Consider the following 25,318-nt stretch of genomic DNA (forward strand, 5'->3'; position numbering starts at 1 on the left):
CACCAAGACTACATTTTATTTCAAATATGGCTTCACGTTCAGTTAACCTAACAATGTTTAGCATCTCTAGGGGCTGAGAAACAGAAACCTTCAACTCTATAATATGCTTCTTTGATTTGTATTCACACTCTACAACGCAGTATTACAATTAAAGAAAAATTGTATGTTTCTAAGACATTACCAGTTGTGTCTATTTTCTTTCTGATTACAGGTAGACTTGGCCTGCTAAAGGATCTTGCTTTTGAGTTACTTTCTTCACAGCTTTCATCGATTTTTGAACACTCCTTTTCCACATCGAACCTTTAATTAATAAAATTACAGATTTAATAATGCTGCATAGCAAGACTCCTCTACTAATAGAAAGGCTTACTATATTTCTATTATAAACCATAGGAAAATAGAGTTTAAGGCTGTGTTCAGTTATCCATAACTACTTAAGAAAAAGACGTTTAATCTTATCTCCTTTCCTTGTGTTGTCTTCTTTTGCACGTGTATGCGCTTGTCCTGCTTTTATATTAGCTCCTCTCTCCCTCATCCCTCTGGCTAAAATCAACCAAACTAAGAAAAATGTCTGCCTCACCTCATTGCCATCGCCCCAGAAAAGACAGGTAAGATTGTTAACTGGAACAACCAATATTCCATTTAACAAATAAATAAGATTAAATATATATCTATATAAAGGATTTAACATACTTCTCCCATTCACTGTAATCCCGTGGTGTGTTTTTCTTGTTTCTTTCTTTGTTTCGTACATTTTTGTTCTGAAAAAGAAACAGCCTGTAAAACAAGTTTTTGAAGTGGGAATTCACAGCCTTTTGTTTTGTTTCTGCAATACATATTCCTAGTAACTAACACTATTCATGACTCTTCTCAGCATAGTCTTCAAAACTCTATTTGTCTTGTTTTAAAGAAAATCTTAATGTATTTCACATATCCTAGTAATCTGAGGAACTCTTCAGCCTCACACTTTATCTTCACTGTCTGGTTATATGTCACAGAGGAATAGGATAAAACTTTCAGATAGGAGACTGCTCTTCCTAATTAGTATCTTGTGCTGCCACCTTGCAGACCATCCTTTCAACACAGCAAGGAAAAACTCAGTGTTGGGAAAACACAGCCTTGTGATGAGGTGTTTGGCACCGAGATTGAAACAGTAACCTTATTTTACGCTTGCCATTCCCAAGATAATGCAATGCGCAGATTAATATTGTCGCAAGAACCCTCACAACAAATTTACAATGTTTTGACTTCAAAATAGTGTCTGGACTTCCTTTGACTATTTCACACTCCATTCAAGCAAATTCTCAAGATAATTTATACTCATTCTAGCTTTTAAACAAGCTCCATCATTGAGGTTTGCCTTACCTAAAATTTATCCTTAGGGCCTTCCTGCAACAATCAGTCCCAATAACAGATTCAACTAGCTTGTATCACAACCCATCTCCTCCACTAATGGCACCTATTTCCATAGCTGGTACCTTTGTCAACCCTTCTACCTCTGTCCAGAAACTATATTTCTGCTATGTCCCTCCCTTCTTGTTGACTTCAACAATACTTAATAGAAAGGTGTGGCTCCAAACAGGTAGAACACTCAGTTCAAAATATTACCATCTACTCTGTCCTGGCTGTTCAACCCCCCTCTTACCTTGCAACCCAACATTCATTGACCTGCACTGCAATTGTCTGTAGAGTTGCAGATTTACAATTATCTGGGATCAAACATACAATCTGATGGAAATTGCGGCACAATCCCTAAATATCTGTACCAGTTCAACTCAGCACATGATAAACTGGACCAAAGAAACAAGCAGCAACCTCTTAAACTAGCTTTACCAGTGGTGACACTGTAACAAGGAAATACCTCTGCAGTTGAAGTAAACACCACAATTTACATAATGCAAATGTGGCCCTTCCTGTAAACACTTCTGACTATAAAGTTAGGTTACACAAACTTTTACAGTGTGCAACTTCAGAATTAGTTTTAACGTTCTCAGTCTTTATATAAGCTTCCAGGCCAGGTTGGACAGAGCCTTGGGCAACATGGTCTAGTGTGAGGCATCCCTGTAGGGGCACTGGAACTAGATGATCTTAAGATCCTTTCAAATCCAAACCATTCTATGACAAGCTAGTCAAAATGAGAAACACATTTTGTCTAAATGCATGTTTGGAGGAGGTAACTCCTAAATATGGCTTCCTGAAACATGAGTTATTCTGCATCCTGGCTTATATTACAAACTTAGGAATTTAATACATGTTAAATCTTTTTTTTTTCAAACAAGAAGTCCTTATCTTAAATGAACACAAAAGTAATGAAACTCTCTGAAGAAAACTCATTTAAGGTATTTACTAATGCAACTTTAATTTAGGGAGAAAACTACAGCATGTGAATGCTCCATCCCTGGCAGTGTTCAAGGCCAAGCTGGATGGGGCTTTGAGCAACCCTGTCTAATGGAAAGTGTCCCTGCCTGTGGTAGGGGGGGTTGGATCTAGACGATCTCAAGGTCCCTTCCAGCCAAACTGTTCTATGATTTTATGATTCCTTTTAAGTCCTTTTAAGGTCCTTTTTTAGTCCTTTTAAGGAGTAAGGCAGAATAGTTTACTCAAAATGCACAATTTTTAAAGTTCTAGGTCTCATTCTTGGGATCATCACTGTAACCACATTGTGGCTCCAGGAGAGTCAAGAATTTCTCAATGAGTAATACTTCAGAGCATCCCATCCAAGAGGCTTTGATGAAAAATGTTCATTTGCATGCTATGGGACTGAAACAAAAAAATCTCTGCCCTTTTCCTCTTTTTGCTGCAACTCACAATCCATTGATCCCACAGGTTGTGAAGCCCAGTAAACAGTTTCTAGACCAAATATCAAAACATGGACTGGCTTCAGTTCAGATGACACAGAAGTAGGCCTTGGTTCTCTTCTGGGCTCTCTGTTATGGTGTAAGACTTTACTATTCAGTGTCAGCTAACCAGTATTCCTTTTTAATTCAGAAGATCCAAAATATATGAAGGTGCTACAGATACTATCACAGTGGATTGCTGTAACATAAAACTTGCACTTTAGCATGAGGAGGTATCTGAAGACAGAAGTCTTTCTGGAATAGTATTAGGAACTGTGTTTGGCAAAGGAACCCAAGTCTGCTGAAATCCCATCAGCAGTCATTTGGAAGTGAGTATCTTTAAACCGCTGCTTTCGTTCTGTCCTGGAAAAAGCGGAGGAGCAAAAACAACAGTTAAGCAATGTGGACAGTAAAGAACAGAAAAACCCAAGCTGCCTCTCCAGTCCTCTTTTCTTTTGGGGTATACGTATAACCTCACAGTCCTGGGCAGTGTGAAAGAAAAACAGGGATATAAGAAACTTCCATACCGTGTTAAAAAGGGAAATATGGCATAAAGTTCACTCTTTTCCTATTAATTTTTGGTAAATCTTCCCCATGACTCCACATCAATAAAAAGAGACCACCATCTAGAGTTATAAGCTATTAGTAGTGAATTGAAACTGTACCTACATCAACAAGAAAACTGGTTACAAACACAAGATGCTTTCATTTACCAAACTTGTACCCATTGATACAACCCACTGTTTTAGGGTCAGTAAGGTTTTCCAGAATTGGCTTCATTGAAGATACTGAACTTTTTATGCATCAGATCAGATGAACAGCCTCCAATCAAATAACAACATAAAATTATAGAAGGGTTTGTGGATTTCCTTTTAGCATAAAGTAGAAGTTTATCATCCCAACTTTGTACTTAATACCACATGGCAAAATTATGCAACCAGTGTAAATAATAATTACAGTCCTAAATGACTAGCAAAAAACTGTTTAAAATTTGTAGAATTACACACAACTTTATCAGCAAGAAAAAAAAAGAAAAAAATATATATTTACAGGCGTAAATTTAGTGCATACTATAGAAACAGCTTCTTTTAATTCATTACTGATCTAGTAGTGGTATAACTGCACTGCTATAGTAAAAGACGGAATTCTAAAACTCTTCCAGGACAGGTTACAATTACTTCAGAAGCCATCTGCTTGGACAAAAGGAATGGAAATCATAAACCACAAGTAAGACATAAAGCTGTATCTAGGTTTTCTGGGTAATAATGCAAACACCTCAACCTTGTATGGAAAACAAGTTATAATAATACATAATTATTCCAATAAATGTTGTCAAATTATCAATTAATAAAAAATATCACATAACCTGTAAGGATCCTTTTATAAAATTTCTCACTTCCAAACTTCAAAATAAAAAGGGTATTTATTTTGGATTAGCTCCTGTCTGGTCTCATGGAACAAAAACCTACTGGCAGCTGGAGAAAATCTTGTGGCATAGCTTCTCTGAAAGGAACCTAGTTCATATGCTTAACACCACTTGAAATGTGAATCAAAGAACATAAAAGGTTATTTAAGAAGATTTGCTCCAGAGTGATTGCTTCATCAGAATTAAAACATTATTACAAGACACTTGCTAGTACTAAGGAGGCACATCAGTCTTTTGTAGAGCAACTTAAAAGGTTTTTATTTGCTGGTTAACAAAATAGAACTAGTAAGAAAGGCCCAATACCTGGAAGTCTATAGAGATAAAATTTCCAGATTTTAGAAAGGCATATGATTAACACACATTAGAAAACTAGAGATACCTGATTAGCAGCAAAACAACTGGAACAACGAATAGGAGGCAAATTATCTTGTCTTTCATGTAGTGAATCTGTTCTCAGGAATTGTGGTTTCTTATCATCTTCATTCATTTCTGTTACCCAGCTCTGAAAAGAAATAAATATATGTATGTTAAGGCAGTAAAGCAGATATACTTCATAGTCTAAAATTACACTAATTACTATCCTTATAACACAGTGCTCTTAATGGGGAAAAGCAATTAAGACAAAAAGTAATTGTGCTTTTTTGAATAAAAAGAAATCTACCAAAAAAATTTGTAGAGCTAAAAAGGAGATTAAAGATTCAATGACACCAACTGAAGAAAATAATAAAACCCCCACCATAATCTTTTGATCACTTCCTAATTTAATTAAACAATTTCATTCTACTTATGCACAAAAAGAAGATTGAGACATCAATGAGATTGTATTACTGACCATTATAGAGTTATACTGTACCATAAGTTCACCATTAATTGTCTCCCATTCTTCAGCTGTGAAATCAGAAGCTGTGGCTGCAGGCTTTTCTTTTCTCAGAGCCCTGCTCCTTGGATCTAAGTGCTCAATGCGCTTTTCACAAAACAATGTAAGTTCAGGATAACATCCCTCCTCACCAGATCTTTAAAATGCAAAGATATGAAAGTTACAGAACTGAACTGCACTGCATCTTCCATATTTCTCTTCATGTATAGTCATCACAGAGACTGCAGAGGACTATTTTCCTGTTACAATTGAATTCTACTATAACCAGAAAATCCCAGTCAGTTAGGTTTCAACCACTTTCCAATGCACGTACAAACACAGTTCAAAATTATCACAGTGCTCAGGAAAAAAATGATTGTGTTTTTTTTCTGTAGAAGTTAAACAGGGATGACATCTGAAATGACCACACTCAGGCAAGACAGCAGTATTTGAGAAAAACTGGCATTGGGTTACTCACATCTTTTGGATGGTTAGAACAAGACTTGGATTTCTAGCATTATCATTTGTGCACTTTTAACATAATTACCTTAATTTTGGTTTTTAATTTTTAAATTAGAAAGTCATAAAAAGGTTCAAGACAAATAGAATATTTAGGTACAAGTTCTGTTGAATTTTACAGAGCATTGACATAATTAGTAATGAAGGTGAGAAATATCATGTTTACCTTAATATCCTGAGAATCTTTTCCAGGTGTTTAACATCTGTGCATTTTTCAATGAACCTGTAGTCCAAGTGACCAATGGGTATTTGAAATGTTTTAGTGGTTCCTTGGTCCATAAAAAATGGTAGTGACTCATCACCCATAACTAAATATTAAAAGGGAACAAATGTAGTGATTCTGTAGGCACTTAGTTGTATTTTAAAGCAATGCTAATTTAAGAAATAACCCTACTTATGCTCAGAAGTACTACTCTGTTATGCAAACAGAACTATTGCCACAAAAGAAAAAAATCAAATTGCAAGCCCTGACCACACAAACTGGTTTTGACAGAGGTTTGCTTACAGAAGTACAATTATGAGACATGCTTTGGAAAAAGAATATGGACAAGTCTACTGATTCTGCAAGGCAGAACATGTCAGAAAGAGTGCTTAAAGATATCAATTTTTGCCTACTAGATTCTCCATTATACTTTAAACACAATATGGTATTATCTATTTTAAGCAAGTGTGGTGTGGATGGTGCAGTACCCTGTACTTTTTTTCCAGAGGCAGGATGTTTACCGATTCAGTGCATCTAATGGAATGATAACTTTTGCCTTCTCTTTAGCCAAAATAAAACCAATTGTCTTTCTTCACTAACTGCATTTTCTGGACCTCCGATTATCTTAGTCTACTAACCTAAATCTTTTCCAGTAAGTCTCTAACTGATTAAATGAGGTTTTGAAATGGGACACTTCCTGTCTCCCTGTACCTTTGAACTGCTTATCTGCATCTTCTTCTATTTTGATTCCAAGCTCTGTGAAGCAGACATTCTTTTTTTTTTCCTCCCCATGTTCTATAGTGCTTAAAGTGATAAGGGCAGCTAGCTAGTACACAATAATAGCAACAAATGAATATAAACTCAATTAAAGTAACATAATCACACACATTAATTTTTAGTTGCACAAAAATAGTTTATTATTTAAACAATACTCAATTGTAACTGGTCGTAATTAGATATTGCGTAAAGACAGGATTCTGTCCTGAGAATGTGCAGTTTCAGTAGGGGAGAAACGGAGCAATACAGGAAACAATAGGAGTAAAAAGCAAGAGAGGCACTCATCACAGACTGCAGCACCTTCTCCCTCGTCCGTATTTCCGTAGCTGTCAGGGAGCTGCCCGGAGCAGCTCTCGGGCCAGGCGGTGACGCGGACCCCTCGGTCGCACGGCAGCGCCTCAGCCCAGCGCACTCCTCGCCTGCGGGCAGCTCCCCGCACTCGCACAGTCCAGCCCAACCCAACCCCGCTCCGTGGCTCAGACAGTGGGACCTTCACCCCCGGTGTCAGCAATTTACTTTAAAGCCAACACCAGTGGTTCCTCTCGCACCACAGCGCGGCCAGCCGGTCCCTAGCAACTGTTGCTACGTACAACATGGCGGCCGGCTGCGCGCACGGACGGGCGCAGGGCAACGACAGGGCAGCGCAGTTGCCCCTTCGGTGACCGCCTTGCGAGGCTTCCGCACAGCCCCGCTAAGCTCCAGCAGCGACGCTGGCGCAGTGAACACCCGAACTCACCTGCCCGGGACCGCACTGCCTCCGGGAGACGAACGCAACCTACACCTCACCTCAGCCGCGGGACGCACGCCTTCCGCCGCGCATGCGCTGCTGAGCCGAGTATAGCGGAGGCTGCGGGGAGGGAGCGAAACGCTAGGGCTGATGAGAGCGGCGGCGGGGGCACTCCTCATCCTCCACCGCGTGCCCCGGGGGTCACGACACAGAAACACAGCATTTACGTTATGTTTCATTAAAACTACAGCTCCGTTTGTTTTCAATGTAGTATTTTATTTAGCTTAGACCAACCAGTGCCCTCCCAACGCTGGTGCCTACAGCGGTGGTGCCTGCAGCCCTTGGCAACTACTCCGTGAAGCAGGTCCGCACCACTTCCTGATGGCAGCAGATGCTCATCTCTGCCTTTGCCTACAGCCCCACAGACCCCGTCCCTTCGCGACACCAGGCCGTTTGCAGCACGAAGACTGCCCTCTCCTCGGCGGGCAGCTCTCACAAGCCTTCGAGCCCTCGTTGCTTTTGTGCCAGCACCCACTGCACATACTACGTGTGCCAGTGGTGAGAGCAAACTGGTAACAACAGTGTAGTAAAACTGCTACATTCTTACGCATTTACACTGAAGTGTACCTGGTTTCCAAAAAATGAGATAAGAAATGTCTTTATAGCTGAGGTAAGATACCCAAGACAATCTTTATCAAACAGCTCCAAAATATAATCTCAAGAATGCTTTTTTACCAGCTGAAACGACCCACTGCAGTTCATTAACGAGCCAGTACACAGCCATGCAATGCAGCACAAGGATACCTTACTATATTGATAAGAAATAAACTATCTTTAACACACACCCCAAACAGATGCAAAAATTACTGGCTCATCAATACAAAACCACTTTGATGTTTTTATTACAGTCCCCTGAGAAGTCACCAGAGAAGCAGAACAAGATGCTATTTTTGTTTTGGGACACTACCCAAATTATAGCACAGATCTAACTCTTTCCTTGAGCACAACCAAGACCAGAAGCACACTGGTAATTCCTGTTTACATATTGTTCCTGATGTTTACCTTGACTCCCCTCTTTTTTTGAGAGATTATTTTTTTGACACTTCCTTCACAAACAGGTGCCTGAACTGGGTGCTCTTGAGTCCTTTGAGATTTGTTCTTTTGAAATGCAGATTTGCATTTCAGGCCTAGGCTTGTGTAACCTGTTTATTTTCAGCAGAATTTATTCAAACCACAGTTATTTTATGGAGTCTATAGGAGTCCAGAGAATATGTAACAGAAAATGCAAATAAAGTTTAGATGAGAGTAATGAAAACAAGGTTAACTCAAAAAGAACACAATACCACTGAACTTAAAATGACCACTGAATACTCCAACTACAATTTAAAGGACAAATTTAGAACTCTACTGCTGAAAAACAACATAGACATAATTTAGTATAGCAGTAAACTTTAATATTTCAATCTCTTAGAACACAAATAACAGTGTGCATTTGTACATGAATGAATTTACAAAGCAAACTTATCAGAAAGATTAAACTGCCGTATGACATCACTGTATCTTCAGCAGACATCATCGGGCATCAAAAACCACCACTGGAATAGTGCAGTTAAAGAAAAAAAATGCGTTGTGATTGAAAAAAAGATGGGGGGGCAAGAAGACTGTCTAAATCTAAAATCACAAGTAACTACATAAAAGCACTTCAAAATTCATCTTTAATTAACTCCACATCTTTCTTTTCTTAAAAGGCTGAATAATACCAACAATCCACCCAGCATACTATTATAGCTTATTATATTTTGCATAGAAAATGTTAAAAAGAGAGAAAGTGCCAGGAAAAAATACAAGGTGCCCAATCACACTGCAGAAATTTCCTATAGTATTTTGCTCTACTATACTGATTTCTGGCCTTGAAAGATTCTTACATCAGTACTCAAATCTTCCATTCTGTTTCCCTTATATATATATATACCTTGTCTCCATCCACAGCTTCCCAAACGCTGTCAAGTGCATGTGTAAAAGGATACATCTTTTTGTCCTTTTCTTGTACATTATTCTGTAGCCACATTCTCTGCATCTGATGGGATCTCTTGCCTTTATTTCATTTTCTGTATGACATTCTGACGTGATGGAGGAAGATAAAGGGAGTAGGTAAATAAAACCAGCAACTTTCAAAAATTGTAACAAATTCCTATTTGTGGCAAATGTAACAAAACCAGTTGCAATGAATTTGTAGAAAGAGCTGAATGGTATCAAGATACTGCATAAAAAAAGAAATTAACAATCTTCAGTTCTATTAAGGTCAAAGAGGATCCTACTAAAAATCACTAGATTGTTACTGTACAGAATATATTCCACTCTTGATACAACTAGACTGCCTACTAATGAAATTTTCAGCTCATTCTCCCAACCCCCCAAGTTTATTTTGTTAAAGACAGAATATTTCAGGTATTCTCAAAGTGATGGCTCAAAATCACCAGTTCTTAAGTTGTTGACTTATGTATAGATAAGAGAGAATTTGACTACTGCACTTCAAGAAAAGATGAGTAACCACATAGCATTTTCAAAAACTCTTGAAGTACACTAAATAGAAGGTCCACTGTCTGCACCACAAGCAGACACTTGGAGAAAGCATCCCCTGGAGGTGGATGACCTCCACACAGCAATCTCCACAAGCTCTCATGAATTACTTCCACACTGCTATCCAAATACACCCCATGTATGTCGTACCATCAGTGTGTAAAACTTTAAAGAACACCAGTATCCACACTACAACTATTTGTATTTATGCATTCTTCAGTATAATAATTAGGCATTCCTCATTACTAAAACACCAAATCTCCAGTAACAAGTAAAAAAATTGATGTCTTTTCTTTACCTCCACAGATGTAAATCATTGGCTGCTGCTTTGGAGGCTGAACATCCTTCTGTGAATCCATGTTCTAAACAAAACACACATGCACATCAAGTATTTTTTAATTACTTTTTCAAGGCATACATAATCATTTCAGTATCTCAGTCTAAAGCTCAGCTTCTCAAAACCAAAGTAACATCAGGTTTCTCAGAGCTTTACCAATCTGGTTTAGAAAACCTCCAAAGATCATAGAATCATACAATAGTTTGGTTGGAAGGGATCTTCAAAGGTCATTCAGTCCAACCCCCCTGCAATGAACAGGGTCATCTCCAATTGATTGATCAAGTTGCTCAGAACCACATCCAGCCTGGCCTTGAATGTTTCCAGGGACAGTGCATCCACCACCTCTCTGGGCAACCTGTGCCAGTGTTTTACCACCCTCATTGTAAAAATATTTCTTCATGTTCGGCCTGAATCTCCCTTCTTTCAGTTTAAACCCATCACCCCTTGTCCTATAGCAACAGGCCCTGCTAAAATGTCTCTTCTCATCTTTATTATAAACTCCTTTTAAGTATTGAAAGGTCTCCCCAGTCTTCTCCAGGCTGAACAAACACAACTTTCTCAGCCTTTCCTCATAGCAGAGGTGCTCCATCCCCTTGATTACTTCTCCAGGGTCTCCTCTGGACCCTCTCCAACAGGTCCGTGACTTTCCTGTACTGAGGTCTCCAGAGCAGACAGCACATTTTCTATTTAATGAGATTCTAAATATTAAAGCCCTATTAACATTTTATTCCTACCTCCTGCCAATGCCCTACTAGAAACATAAATTATTTCTTATGTAAATTATCAACAGTGTTATCATAAAACAAGATAAGCTTGCATTTTTCCTTTCCCCCTGTGATACAACACTAGCTAACCTAATCTACCTTTTCACTGATTTAAGGAATTATAAATCCTTGGAACAGACTGTAGGTAGAAGAGTAAGAGGAATTAAAAAAAACGGGGAGGGGGAGGGGCAGAGAAGAAATTTAGCCCTCAGAATCCTAACATTGGTGTGCACAATCACCAAACTGATCAAGAGTTTGGTAAAACAGTGCTACTCTTCAAACACTTCTTAATGCCCTATGACATTTTTGATTGTTTGGATTTATTTAAAGACAAGCATTCCTTCGACTAAACAGTTACATATCCTCCAAAAACATGATACCAAGCTTTAAATAACCCCATTATAACACAGAAATATGGCTGCAACCATAAGTTTCAAGGTTGCTACTGTAACCACTAGACAGCTACTCAACACTTTTTTCTACACAATTCAAGACTAGACTAAGATGTATCTCCTTGTACATGTTTTTTTAATCTTCTGAGGTACCTGTCTTCTATGTCACTGTTCTGCCTGACAGAGGAGACAAAGATTCCTTACCCTTATGCCAGTGAATTGCATTCATAATGCTTCTTTATAAGCATGACTCTTGGCTGCTTTTGCTTAATATTACAGTAAGGATTATTTCCCTATCTTCAGTTTGTTTGAGCTAGGGTCTTGAAAATAGAATTACAGGCTTAACAGAAGCAGTTCATCCTGTTTAAGAGTCCAGTCAGCACCTAACAAACCACCTTTTCAAAATCCCATTATGCCACTCCATTTGAGAGAATTAGAGACAATTCAGTAAACTCTAGCTTTCAAGTAAGGTTTCGCCTTACCTTAACCACAGTGGCATCTTGATCCACAGGTGTTATGGCCTTTTTGTGTCAGTACATTATAGTAAGACAACATTACAGTTATAATTATAGTAATAATACATTATAGCAAGATATACTAATTCATTAGCACTTGAGCAATTTCCAAGCCAGAGAACTGAACTATGGAGGGACCAGAGCTGCAGTAGCACGCTGAGTGATGCTCATGCAGCAAAATAATACTGCTACTAAAGGCTACAGCTATGTATTTTGCAGTGAGGTGCCACGGATTGGCCGGCCTCCAGGTACAAGTGCTGCCGAGGTGCCAGAGGCAAAGGGCACACAGCGATGCACTCGGGTGCAGCCGCCATCTACCGCCAAGACGCGGGACGTCAGCCGAGCTATTACATACCTGTGAGAGACAAATCCGCTGCTTCACGTCCCGTAGCACCCACGAAGGGGGACGGCCAGCCGGCCTTACTCAACCGCAGGCACCCCAGCCCGCACCAATCCCGCACCGGGGCCTCCCCTACCTCCCCGGGGGGGCTTTTACGCAGGAGCAAAGGCCGAGGCTAGGTCAGGCATTTTCCTACTCGCCAGGGTCTCTCCACCTCCCCGCTCCGAAGGGCACCACCGACTCCGCCGGAAGAATCCCAGAACCCCCAAGCAAAACCCAAACCACCACTCGCCTGCACAACAACACCCGCCTCGCTCTGCCCACAGCGCCGCCTGATGACGACACACCATGCGCCGGTGCCGCCCTTCGCATCAGGGCGTGCCGCTCTGCTACCGGCCGCCAGAGTCAAGGCACGCGAGACTGAGGCAGTCGCGGGAGTCCTTGCCCGGCCGGCTAATCCCGACACCTACGGTCTCTTCCCCTCTGGGTAGTGAAGCCGAGAAAGCAATAAATGCTTTTATAACGACTGTGCGCGTTAACCTCATATGAGGAAAACGCAGAATATTCGGTGGCGTTTCTTAAATGTTCAAGCTTTCGGCTGAATCGTATCGCCGGTGTACGAAGAGGACGGTGGGCGGTACAGGGGTAGCGCGACAAGATCCAGTGCACCCGGCTTTTCTGTGTGGCGGCGCCCGGCCGGCTGTGCGTGCGCGGGTCAGGCAGCCGCGGGGCTTTAACACGGCCGGGCACGCGCCCCCGGGTCTTCTGTTCTATCCAAGACACTTGGATAAAAACAGCATCTTGGTATTCATAGAGTCTCAGAACCGTTTGGGTTGAAAGGGAATTTAAGTCTTATCCAGTTCCAACCCCCTGCCAGGGCCAGAGACACCTTCCACCAGACCAGGTTGCTGAAAGCCGAGTCCAGCGTGGCCTTGAACAGTGCCAGGGATGGGGCAGCCACAGCTTTTCTGGGCAACCTGTGCCACTACCTCACTGCCCTCACAGTAAATAAATTCTTCCCAATGTCAAATTTAAATCTACACTGTTATAGATTAATGCTATTCCCCTATGTCCTATCACTACATGCCCTTGTAAAAGTATTTTAAGCTTGTGGGCAGTATCACATATACCCATATTAATCCAAATTTACAAGCCGCGGTATAACACATTTTAAGTGTGAGTTACAATGAAAGAAGTTCAAACGTCGGTGATTCCCTAACTGGAGTAGCACAGACGAGACTTGGAATGACACCGGCTGCGCTCTCTCGGTCCCTGGCTCAGAGTTACAGATTTGGAATCCTTGCTGAGCATTTAGCAGAATAACCCATCTTTGCTTTATTTCTGGAAAAAGAATGCTTAACAAATACTGTTTTGAGAATATGCTAATTTAAATGACTTCATCATTTAAAAAGTTCCCTAATTTAAGGAAATGTATTTCTTCTCCTGAATACTGAGTATAAAATGTTCCTTAAGCACCCAAATGCGTGGATGTGCATGAGGTTTTACCAATGGTAATCTATTTATACTGTTTTCATAGTAACAAATCACCTTCATACATTACCTACAGTTCATCTAAAATAAACTCGGCGAATAATAAATAGTTGCGGGTTTCCTAATTTTTTATTTAAGTTAAACGTAATGAAAATACAGTAGTTATTTCAGGCAGCTCTGAATAAATATGTAGAATAAAGGGAATGTGAAGCAGAGACGGAGGGAAACCTGAACCCTTTCTTTCATGGTAAATGCATGCGAAGTAATTACCATCTCATAAACAAACAAATTTAAAAAGACTTATTTCCCTACGCCCTTTTTATGTTTTAAAACGCGTTTGTCAAACCGGTAATTTTAAAAGAACTTGTCAATAACGCTACACCATGAAAAAGACAGTTGAAGTTAATTCTGTGAAGCTGCCTCCCGTATTAGGGAAGGAATCTTATAATTGCTTGATTATTGGCAGCTTTTAACTGTTCCCTTGGAAAAACAGGATGTTTTAACAGATCTTAAAGGTTTAGTTCTTCCAGTCGTTTCTGAAACAGCCCGCTTCCCTCAGAGGAGCGCTTCAACAGCAGTCTGCGGTCTGACGGGCGGATAAACTCTCCCCCTAAGGACGCTTCATGGATTTGGAGGAGCAGAAAGGGTTGGGGCTGTGTGGGAGACCTCCACTGTCCCAGAAAGTGAGACAGCTCTTGGGGAATTTGTAGGAAAGTGTAAGGAAAGGCTTGTCAGGTTAGGCGGGAAGGTGCAGGGTACTTCTAGATGGTAAGCAAACGCGGTCAGAACCAAGCGCAGCGTATGTTGCAGACTGTTTTACCTAATTTTGTTTAGAAGCAATGTTCTCAAGTTTGGGGGATTTGGGTTTGTAGTGTGGGTTTGTATTTTTCTGATTGGCTGCTTGGTGCGTGTGTGACGCTTTCTGTTAAATCGCGCTTTGTTTTTAGTGCGATGTTTCTGTGTATTGTGTTAAATGCGGCAATTACAAATTGTTACATCTCTCTCTCTCTTTTTTTTTTTTTTTGGTCTATCAGGGTTTGAGTGACAAGAGACAGAACTCCAGAACATGCAGCTACGGGCCCGCTCTAAGGCGCTAGCAAGCTGCCAATTTCACAGAAAAAAAATAATCATTTATTTTATAAATAAATACAACTATTTGAAATATGTTTTTTCCCTCATACATGTGAAATAGACGATACTACAGAAGGCACTTCTGGAAAACTTGTATTACATTCTGGAAAGTTTCTAACAATTTCTTATTCTAAAAAGGAAAGGGCAGATACCCTGACTTTTAAGCCCGCGTTTCCGGAGACCACTCTGAACCTGCCCAGGTCGGCTGTCAGACGCTGGAGGTTGCCAGAGGGGAGCGCTGCAAATTCGGGGATGACAGTACCTCATTTCGGCGTTTCTTTGAAAAGCCTCTACTTTGCTTCTTTAGATGTAGGTGTAGCTTTTAGAGTCGCACACGATGATTTCATATCTCTCCTTCACTGTCCTGGTGGAGGAAGAAAGCTGGAAGTGTGAAGAGGGAAAGAAGCAACAAAATTAGAGATAACCTGGGGTTATACTAGAGAGATGAAGGGGAATAATACCCAGCAGGAGAACACTACAGTGATTTAACTGGGTTTTCCTTATGCCCCTGTGTAGCAAGCTCCTGCTTCCCCCCCCCGTGTAGCCCCACTTTAGCGAGCTCACAAAAAGCAGGCATCCAAGTACCAGTGGATTTGTTTATTCCTTTTTTTTTTTATTCTTAATATACAGATTAACTAAACCCACGCAAAAACTAAGCGACTTCTCACTGTCTTCCAGCCGACAGTTTATTTAGGTGGCGCTTGACAAACGCTCGGTGATTGCTTTGTTTCTGGGCTGTGGGGTACAAATGTACTAATTTACTCGCATTAATTAGCACCCTTATAATTCAGCCTTAAAGGTTGTGGTGTAAAGTTCGCTATGTGTGAAAGCCTGTGGCTGGCTGAGATAAAGCCGTGCCTCTGCAGCTCCCCTCTCTCCCCCACCTCAGCCCTAGCGGCCCCAGCAGGGAGCTGAGGGGGCTCTCACAGAAGCGGGAAAACCGCGCCCTCCCCAGGCACCTGAGGAGAAGCAAGGCGCTGGGAGGAAGACTCTTTAATGGTGGGCTGGGTGCGGCGGGGGCCGCACGGCTGAAGTATAAAGTGTAATGAGAAGGGTGAGCCTTCTCGTATCTCGGAGGAGTAGGCTTTCGTGCTCGGCGAAGCCGTTCTCCCCAGGCTCAGGCCCTCAGCCCGCCGCCCTGCCCTGCCTGTCCCGAGGGCCGCAGCACGAAAGGGGTGGGGGAGGCAGCGTGGGGCGGTTGGTGCGGCGGGTAGTTCAAATCCAAGCGAGGGAAAGCGGCGGCGGCCGCACGCGAGGAGCCAGTGTGGGTGGAGAGAAGCGAAGCGGCTCCTCACTAAGGGCAACGGGCTCCTGAGCCGGGCGGCGAGCTGCTGGAGCGGTAGGATCCCCGTTCCCTGCAGCCTGCAGGTCCTCGCTTCCAGCCCTCAGGGAGTCCCGCCAACCGGCTCAGCGGCACCCGGTGGTAGGGGGCCTGTAGGCTCTGTATCCTGTGCCCAGCCGTTTGCCAGATGAGAGAGTAAAGCTGCTGCTTTGCTTGTGTCCGGCATCCCAGGTGCCTGAGGATCCCCCGGGGGCTGGTCTCTAGGTAGCCGTTACCTTCATCGCTGGGTAATTAGACATTGCAGTAAACGTATAGGTAAACTGACAATTGTGTCTTAGCCAGGTAATGTTTCTCTTGCACCTCTCTCTCTTCTCTCTACATCCTTTCTCACTTTAGGTAATCAGTACAAGTAAACAATACTTTTTGATTACAGAACCTTTCATTTGGAAGATTTCGGGTTGCTTCACAAATTAGGGTAAGTGACCCACATCTTACAGATAGGACCTAGCTATACCATCTTCAATATTAATACCTTTGAAGGCATTAATGACTTCCCTGTTTTTATATATGGATGCTTACAGAGCAAGGTCTTCAGATAATTTTACTGCAGATATGATATCTGTTTAAATAACAAAGAAGTCTTGTATCATTGGAACTTTTCCTTTATCTGTTTTGTTAACAATGGTGGCAAGGACAGAAAAGTTCAAAGCATCAATATTCAGTGTGTGTTACTGGGGAATGTAAATCAGTATTGTGAACAAGCATGATTCCATCCTAGGACCCCTGTTTAACTTGTAGGCACCATTTATCACTGCCTTCTATGACCGACGTTTTTATCTCTTTAGGACACTGTAAGACTAAGCTTGTTAGAAATTATTACTTGTCTAAATACCATAATCCTGTTCGTAATTTAGTTTGGGACTCTGAATATGAAATATTTTGGTCTATAAACTGCCAGAAATGTTGCAGTTAAATTGTAGATCAATTTGAGATCTACAAAATGGGTAATAGGTGTGAAAAGTTCATACAGCACAAGAATCTACATCTAGAAGATAAGGATTTTAGTCCTTCCTCTGTAACTGACTTGCTTGTGTGACCAGTCTTCACATATCTAAGCCAAGGTTAACAATGCTTTTAGAAATTACCTCAAGATCACCAAATGAAAAGAGCTTGATGTATCAGATCTAGTAGATGGAAATTTCCCGTCATAAAAAAGGGAGTGTTTTATAATTTAGACAGGTCATAAGAGATTTTATTAAACATCTCTTATGAATGTGAGTAGCATCTCATTCCATTGTGAGAGATGTTCAGCAACTCTGAAAGCCTTTCCCTTCTGTAGTGTATTTGTAAAATGAGACTTTTTGTTAAACTAAATCTTCATTTGTACAAGGAAAAAAAATGTATACAAACCTGAGCTGTATACCGGGACTTGCTGTAAAGAAGCGTAATGGACTTTGTTCACTACTGTATTGCAGCAACTTTCTTTAAATTGCTTCAAAGTTGCTCTCTCAGAATCAATCTGATAAGTTTACAGGCTCCTCCTGCTGGGCGCTGGCGTATTTACAGCATATTCTTAGCTTTTGCTTGAATTGTCAGCATTCCTTTAACTCTACTATTCTGTTCTCGCCTACAGCTGCAAAAACTTGCTTTTCTTTGATTTTTATGTTATTTGAAGCACAAATTTGCTTAAGTTATTTTATGCTGTAATATTTTAAATTTCCTCTACTTTCAGTTGTTCATAAGGTTAAGTAATTTCTCATATGAAATGTCCAAGAATGAAACTTAAAGAGTGAGGTTTTCCTTTTGTTGTTTCTTCAGCACGTTGCCTGAACACTAAGTTTCTAAATCTGCAAGCCTGTGCGCTTTTGTTAAATGTGTAGTTAGTTTCACTGTGTTTAAGGAAAATATTAATATTTTTAAAGGTAAGTGTGGGTATGAGATTTTGGGTGTGTGGAGGGTGGGGGCATTAAGATTTTGAATAGCCAACTCTAAGTAACACTAAAAATTTAAAGGTCTATTTGTCAGCTTTTTTGGTAGGAATATCTCCTGACAATGTTTGCAAACTACTGCACTTCCACAAAATTCAGCATAGAAAACTATAAAGTCTATTCTTGGAGATTACACAATGATAATGCCTTATTGTGACTACAGGTTTCTTACAGGTCTTCCTCCTTTTATGAAAACAAGAGATGTGCTGATGTGGTTCTCTGCATAAATATTATTGTTATTTAGCGTAAATAATCATTTAAAGAACAGCAATACAGTACAAAGACTCTTCACATCTTTTCCCTATATTTTAAAGTAATTTTCTAACTCATAACACAGCATTTTCAGCCTATTGCCTAAAATCAAAGAATCATAGTTAGGGTTGGAAAGGACCTGAAGATCATCTAGTTCCAACCCCCCTGCCATGGGCAGGGACACCTCACACTAGACCATATCACCCAAGGCTTCGTCCAACCTGGCCTTGGGCACTGCCAGGGATGGAGCATTTACAACCTCCCTGGGCAACCAATTCCAGTACCTCACCACCCTCACAGTAAAGAATTTCTTCCTTATATCCAATCTAAACCTCCCCTGTTTAAGTCTGAACCTGTTACCCCTTGTCCCGTCACTACAATCCCTAATGAATAGTTCCTCACCAGCATTCCTTTAGGCCCCATTGAAAAGTAAGGCAGATGAAACAGTAAACACTGCTTGGAGGTGGTCCTCCACTGTTAAGGAAGTTATCCCTAATTCATTTAATAACTAGCTTAATGTTATGTACTTGTGTTTCCTATTTGTGCTGTCATTTATTTCACAAAATGAAAGCAAGGAATGAGGAAAGCTCAGTGAGGGGAAAACAAATGTGAAAATAAGGTACCTGTAGAGGTAAATGGGAGAGGGGAAAGAAAAAGGCCAAACATCAGAGTTTGTTGTTGTCTTGAATTATTTTTACATACCTTTTCTGGAAGAATTTTCCTCAATTATCTGGATAGATTCTTTTGTTGTTGTTGCTTTAAATCTATTTGATTTCATACCAATACAACATGATTCTGTAGGCCTTTATGCCAAGTTCTGTTTGATGTTCAATATCCTGTTCTTTTTGAGCTTCTATATGTTGCTCTCTCCTCAGACTAGAAACCAAAACAAAGTATTTTCTATACTGCAATGATTTAAAGGGCCTTCAGTATGGGTCAAAAATGCTAATTAAGTGACCTAAGATCATTAAAGAATAGTTGCCCCTTAACCCCTTGGCAATTTGGGTTCCCACTGCTTGTGTTTGGTGTCTAGGGGCTTGACTAAGTCAGAACTTTTAGAATATTAGCTATGTCTTAGTATTTGGTGTTAAAGTAATCTTTAAAGTTTCCTATGTTTGTCTGTTCTGAAATTCAACCACTATTTCCAGGCTTTATGTTCCAGAATACCAGTTCTAGAGGCCAGTAACATACTCCAGTAAAAGGTGCCGATTCAAACTTTGAAAGTCTTTCAATGTTGATGTAAACTGTTATGATTTCTGTGAGAACAGCCCTCAGACTGGCATTTATTCATAACATCTTTTACTGTGTCTTGTGTTCAGAAAGCAGTGACCCATTGCCACTTTGATTAGTGCATGAATGGTGGAAAATAAATCTGTATTCTTGTATCTCTTATTTCAGTGGATGCATTGACCACTTGTAACTTTTTTCTAGGAAAATATGTAGTAGTTCTTAAAAGCTTCTATACTTAATACGTTTGAAGGAAACTTTATTTCTCTGTGTGTGATGAGAGAATGTGTATAGCCACCCCATCAGTTTAAAGTGTAAAGCTTCAGAACACTCAGTTTACACACAGAACTGAGCAAAAGCAGAGAGCTTCTTTGCAAGATAACATTTAAATGCAGGTAAGGATGCACTACTGTTCCCTTTGTAACTAGAGGTCAGATTTTATTCCACCCAGGGACTGTAGGGGTCTAGATAAAAGACTTGTGGACTTGTGACTTCATGCTTAATCCTCTCATTTTTCTCAAGGAAAATTTGTCTAAACCTTAATAGCTCCTGCTAGTTCTTAAGGACTGAACTGTTGGTGGTTGGATGTATCAATATTGCAGTGCTAATAAGAATCTTGGTCCTGTTGGAACGAGAGGGAGTTTTGTCACCACTTTCAGCACAGATATGATTAGTTGCTATGTTACTTATTTGAAGTATTTTTCCTTGGATGAGGGTTGGCAGATCTATTGGCTAACTGGATGTATGTTTTAATATGCCTTGTGGTATCCTACGCATTTTAATTGGTCATTCTAACAATCTGCTTGATTGTAATTTATCTTTGTGTTCAAGTATAAGCACTGTTTCTGCCTAGGACTAATGAAAATATTTTTTGTCATGGCTGCTAGATAGATTTACAAAAGGCTTTCTCACTAATCTGAGGGTGATTTGGTGACTACTTTTATCATTTGTTTCAGAAGTAACACTGGTATCCTCATTTACAAAGTTAAAGTACCAAGCAGAAGATGTCGGACAATAGTTCCATAATGTTCAATGTTCTTAAGAGAAATAGATTAACACCTCCCAGCAGCAGCTTGAAATACTCTGGTTTTAAAGACGTGTGTCGCACTTCATTATTTTTGGACAGCAAATGTAATGAGTCAGTAAAGGATCCTCATGTAGAACATAGAGAGGGGCTGAGTGCAACAAGTTTATCCTTGCTACAAGAGCATTCTGAGCATATTCGTCCAAATGTCTCCTTTCCTGTGTCACCATCTATTGAAAATGAAATGAATTCTATCACCTTATCAGAAAGAAAAGAAGCAAATAGAAGTGCAGATTTTTTTGAAACTCCTAAAGTGAGTAGAAAATCCTCCTCGCTGCGCAGGAGGCTGCTTTTATCTAAGGCTGTTCCAGCTGACACAACTGTAGGATGCTGTGAAAGACAAGCTGGTTCTTCAGGAAGCATCCCGGGGAAAATGCTCTCTTGTGTTTTGAGCTCTGAAGAAAAACTTTCACAAACTGCTTCAGATTCTCGGAAAGACAAAGGTTACAAATGTCTTACAACTAGTACTTCAAAAACTGAGGACTCTATTCCTGGTTGCTCAAAGAGGAGACTTTCCTTTTCACAACTAAGAACTTCTACACTAGATGAGTCCAAATGTAAGGATCCCATATTGCTAGAACCGGAGTGTTTGTCTCCAATTCAATGTAAGGATGTTATTGTTAGCAATATTAATGAATTCAATGAAAGTGCCCTTATAAGTGTTACTGACGGGTTGCTTAGGACTCCTACTTACAGTGTGTTACCTGAGGCCAATGAGGCTAAGTTTCTGACTTCCATCAACAGTCCTGTAGAGAGCTTTAACTTTGAACTATGTGATATAAATTCTCCCCCTGTTAAGCTGGCAAGTTACCCAGATCTTTCAACACCTGAGGATAGTGGATATAATTCACTTCATTTGGACAAATCGGGAGATTCATTGTCTGATCATGAGGGATCTTTCCAAGAGTTATCCCAAAAACATAAAGAAGATTCCAAAATTCTGGATAGTAAAAGAAAGACAAGAAAACTTGAACGAGTTAGAAGGTTATCCACTCTTCAGGAACAGGGCTCACAGTCAGAGACAGAAGATCGTCATGGCAGTCCTTCTACTGCAGCATGTAGGTTAACAGAAGAAAGCAACTTTGTCGGTGAAGACCATGCATTAGTTTCGGAACAGCCTAGTGGAGATGTAGTTATAAGTCATGGAGATCTCTCCAGAACTCCAGCTCTGAAAGTAGTTCATGAAATTTGCTTGCGAAGACAAAGATCAGGCCAAAATCAACTACTGGAGAATATTGATGGAACAGAAATATTTGCATTAGAACATGTTCTTGCTGGACTTATTGGAAAGAAAATGGGCCTTGAAAAATTAGATATTTTAACAGAGTTAAAATATAGAAATTTAAAACATGTTCTTGCTATAGTTTTAGATGCTTCAACAGTGGAAAGTCTATGCAGGTAAGTACTACTGCTTCCTTCTTCCCTCCTGCCCCCTCCCCCAAAGAGGAAAATATGTGTTTCTGCAAATAAATCAGAATAACTTCTGGAAGAGTGTCAATAGATTTTGTTTGTTTCTAAGGAAATGAACAAATTTTGTTGCCATTAACTGAGTGTCTCTTTCTGTGTAGTTTTAAAAATATATTGTATGGGGGGAATTAAAAAACAAAACAAGCAAAAAGCTAAGCATGGGAATTAAGAAATTTTAAACTAAATCACAGTATTTTTGAAATGTAAAATATATTAAAATTTTATTTAAGTGTAGGAAGTTTTTCTCATTACAAGTTCCCCAACAATGCATAGTACTCAAAACACATTTTCTAGATTTTTTCTTGTGTATTTAATGTCCTCGGTTATTTCTAAGTGCAAAGATGCTCAAAGAATTTTGCTTCCTGAGTAATGTTCTAGATTAGTTTTTAATTAATAGAGGCTGTCACTTATTTCAAAGAAATCAAGAGTGCCATGTGTGTCATAGTTGGAAGGAATGGGAGAACAGGTATAAAGGCATGGATTTTTTTTTGTAACAATTAATGCACAAAAATATTACTTTAGAAACTTGCTAAGTGGAAGGAAGGAACTTACTTAATTTTGTAAGTCAAAGATACTCTATGTTATTTATATTACAACTGTTCTTTAGGCTCTTCTATTATTCTATACAGTGGTGTGTAAGAGTATATGAGAGTTATATTTCCTAAAAATATGGTGAACTAAAATACAGGAGTAGTCTGTAAAATGACCAATAGGACATGGAATCATGCAAAAATCTTTTAAAGGTAGTCTTACTAACGTGACTTCTGTACTTCTTGGCAAAAATGTGGAGGTGTGTAACTTTTTCTGTTAATTTGTTCCAGCATTTGGGAAGTAAGCAAAAGCTGGCGTGAAATCATTGTGCAAGATAAAAGTGCAGATAAGAGGAGAAAGTTGTACATAAAACACCTGAAAGAAGAAGCTGAGGTAAGGCTGGTCTCAAAGGGATTTTTTTTTTTTTTTTTTTTTTCCCCCAAGTGTGAACCAAGACAGGTCAGAGGAAAGAGGAAACATATTGTAAAGCTACAGAAAAGTAGCTGGTACATTTCCAACGTAAGTATGTGAAGGATCCTGGTAGGAGAATGTAATAGCTTTTATTACTTTTCAACTGTCCACAGTTTGAGTACTAGTCTTTCAGCTATTCAGGACACTGCCCTGCCCCATGCCCCTTGAGAATCTAGGATCTCTTTCTTAGCTGATTCTGGCTTTAGACCTGAAACCCTGTTTGCACCTTTGTGCCATATTTTTCCTCATTTTCCATTTCACTTTATGCTGTAGGAGGCACCCTAGACTACTTCCTGTTTATTTTCAGGACTGCTTGTGGCAAGGCTTCCTCATGGTGTACTTGTGAACATTAGGACATGTAGAAGTTTAAGTGGCATCTAGAAAAACAAGCATGTTAATAGCAGTATATATATATCGATATGTTTGTTTTTTTTTTCAGATCCTCCACATGTGTATACCCACACACTTCAGTATAACCTTGCTTTAATTGTGACAAAACTTACACTTGCTATTTCCATGCTTGCTGTTGAGATGTGTCCAGATTTGGAAACTTGAAGACTTCCAGTAGAGAGTGCTAAAAGACAGTTGGGTTTTCACCCTGCTCATGGGACTTTGTTTTTAATAGATCCTATCTCTTGTTCTCTTACCAAACATAAATATTTAATGGAAATACTGGCACTATACATAATTTCATTTCCTAATGTGTCGTTGCCAGAGGGAAAAAAAAGGGGGAGGGGGCAAAACCCAGCTGCAAATCTCAACTAAAACCTTATTTCCTTTTGTGTGTTTTTTCTGCTCTCTGCTTGCTCCCCTTCCCCTCACCCCCATGAACTTTAACAGGAATATTTATTGAAAGCAGAAGATGCTGCCACAAGACTTAATGTCCTCAATAGATCTGCTCTAAGACCTGTTCAAGCTCAAGCCAGAACTCCTGTCTTACAAACACCACCTTCACGCACTGACATTACACCTAGGAGATGCAGTTCTGTTCCCCATTCAAGCAATAGACGGGGAGAATACATCAAAGTAAGTAGCTGAGAAACTCTTCAGTTTCAGTTTTCAGAAACTTTTAATTTACAAGCTCTAAGTAGCTCTCATCTCCCTCCTCTTGCTGCAGGTTGCTAAAACTCTGTGCACTGATGAAGCTATAAAACCTTGTCCAAGATGTCAATATCCTGCTAAATATCAATTGATAAAGAAACGGGGACTATGTAGCAGAGAGACATGTGCATTTGAGTTCTGTATTTTATGTTTGTGTGCATTCCATGGGTCAAAAGAATGTAATAGTTTATCTGCAAAACAGAACAAAAAAGATGCTCCTCCAGGTAGTGCCCAAAGCAAAAGAAATTTAAAAAGACTCTAAATTTTTTGTAAGGCATGTAAGTCCATACATTTAATTCCCTTCCCCCTTCTCCTAAATTCCTAATCTTGTTCATATTATTCCTAAATATATTCATTTTGAAAGTCTCATTCAATATGTTTTTGCTGACTTGTCAAGATAACTTCTCATGTATATATCTTAATCTAGCAGATTCTTGTTTCTGAAAAAAGTGAACATTTTAAAACATTTTGTCATGTTTTACCTGTTGTGTAATGGCTAGGCATTTGCTAATATCTGGATTATTTTAATAAAGGATCTTGAATGTAGTCTTCAATATCTGACTTTCAGCACCTTATAGATGTTTAAAAATGCAATTTTTGTCTTAATGAAAAATTAAAGAATTTTTTAAAAATAAATCTTTTTAATAGATTTATAAAATAGAATTTATCTATTCGCTTTAAATTACAGTGAATGTTATAAAGTGGAGCACTAGGTACATATGCAAACAATACTCCTACCTATATAAATGATGATACCTCTAAAGCAATGTATTAGTTGTCTGAATTTTGTATTAGAATAATTACTTTGTTTTTCTCTTAGCCTCTGTAATGCAAGTGAAAGGAATAGCAATTTCTAAACCAAGCTGTACTGTGTGAATGTTCCATTGTACTGTTTTTTTTACAGAGTTTTTGTCTTTACTTGAAAAATTCAGGTGATACTGTATATATTCACACATCCAAATATGCTGTTGCATTACCTTTGTTGCTTTGAACTTAGTTTTATACTTCACCTGAGTTTACT

At 39.6% G+C, this 25,318-nt stretch overlaps 3 protein-coding genes across 3 annotated transcripts in view; 1 reads left to right on the plus strand and 2 right to left on the minus strand.

Annotated features, from left to right (window-relative positions):
- SPAG1 (sperm associated antigen 1) overlaps nucleotides 1-7,391 on the minus strand; it is a 35,469-nt gene extending 28,078 nt beyond the window's left edge. Inside the window, exons 1-6 of the mRNA XM_031050523.2 lie at nucleotides 7,354-7,391; nucleotides 5,805-5,946; nucleotides 5,117-5,276; nucleotides 4,643-4,765; nucleotides 694-761; nucleotides 182-300 (exon numbers count right to left, since the gene is read on the minus strand). Coding sequence (XP_030906383.1) covers nucleotides 182-300; nucleotides 694-761; nucleotides 4,643-4,765; nucleotides 5,117-5,276; nucleotides 5,805-5,944 — 610 coding nt within the window. The 5' untranslated portion in view covers nucleotides 5,945-5,946; nucleotides 7,354-7,391. The remainder of the gene's footprint in view (nucleotides 1-181; nucleotides 301-693; nucleotides 762-4,642; nucleotides 4,766-5,116; nucleotides 5,277-5,804; nucleotides 5,947-7,353) is intronic.
- Nucleotides 7,392-8,776: 1,385 nt separating this feature from the next.
- On the minus strand, nucleotides 8,777-12,607 carry POLR2K (RNA polymerase II, I and III subunit K). Its single transcript, XM_005150894.3, has 4 exons — nucleotides 12,288-12,607; nucleotides 10,223-10,286; nucleotides 9,372-9,464; nucleotides 8,777-8,939 (listed from the first exon to the last, which is right to left on the minus strand). The coding sequence occupies exons 2-4, from the start codon at nucleotides 10,281-10,283 to the stop codon at nucleotides 8,917-8,919; spliced, it is 177 nt and encodes a 58-aa protein (XP_005150951.1). The 5' UTR covers nucleotides 10,284-10,286; nucleotides 12,288-12,607; the 3' UTR covers nucleotides 8,777-8,916.
- An 8,040-nt stretch (nucleotides 12,608-20,647) lies between these two features.
- FBXO43 (F-box protein 43) lies at nucleotides 20,648-24,559 on the plus strand. The gene is made up of 4 exons (XM_005150892.2): nucleotides 20,648-22,125; nucleotides 23,016-23,118; nucleotides 24,037-24,222; nucleotides 24,314-24,559. The coding sequence occupies exons 1-4, from the start codon at nucleotides 20,648-20,650 to the stop codon at nucleotides 24,557-24,559; spliced, it is 2,013 nt and encodes a 670-aa protein (XP_005150949.1).
- Nucleotides 24,560-25,318: the final 759 nt, after the last annotated feature.

Source organism: Melopsittacus undulatus, chromosome 1 (genome assembly GCF_012275295.1).
Source record: "Melopsittacus undulatus isolate bMelUnd1 chromosome 1, bMelUnd1.mat.Z, whole genome shotgun sequence".
Classification (NCBI taxonomy): Eukaryota; Metazoa; Chordata; class Aves; order Psittaciformes; family Psittaculidae; genus Melopsittacus; species Melopsittacus undulatus.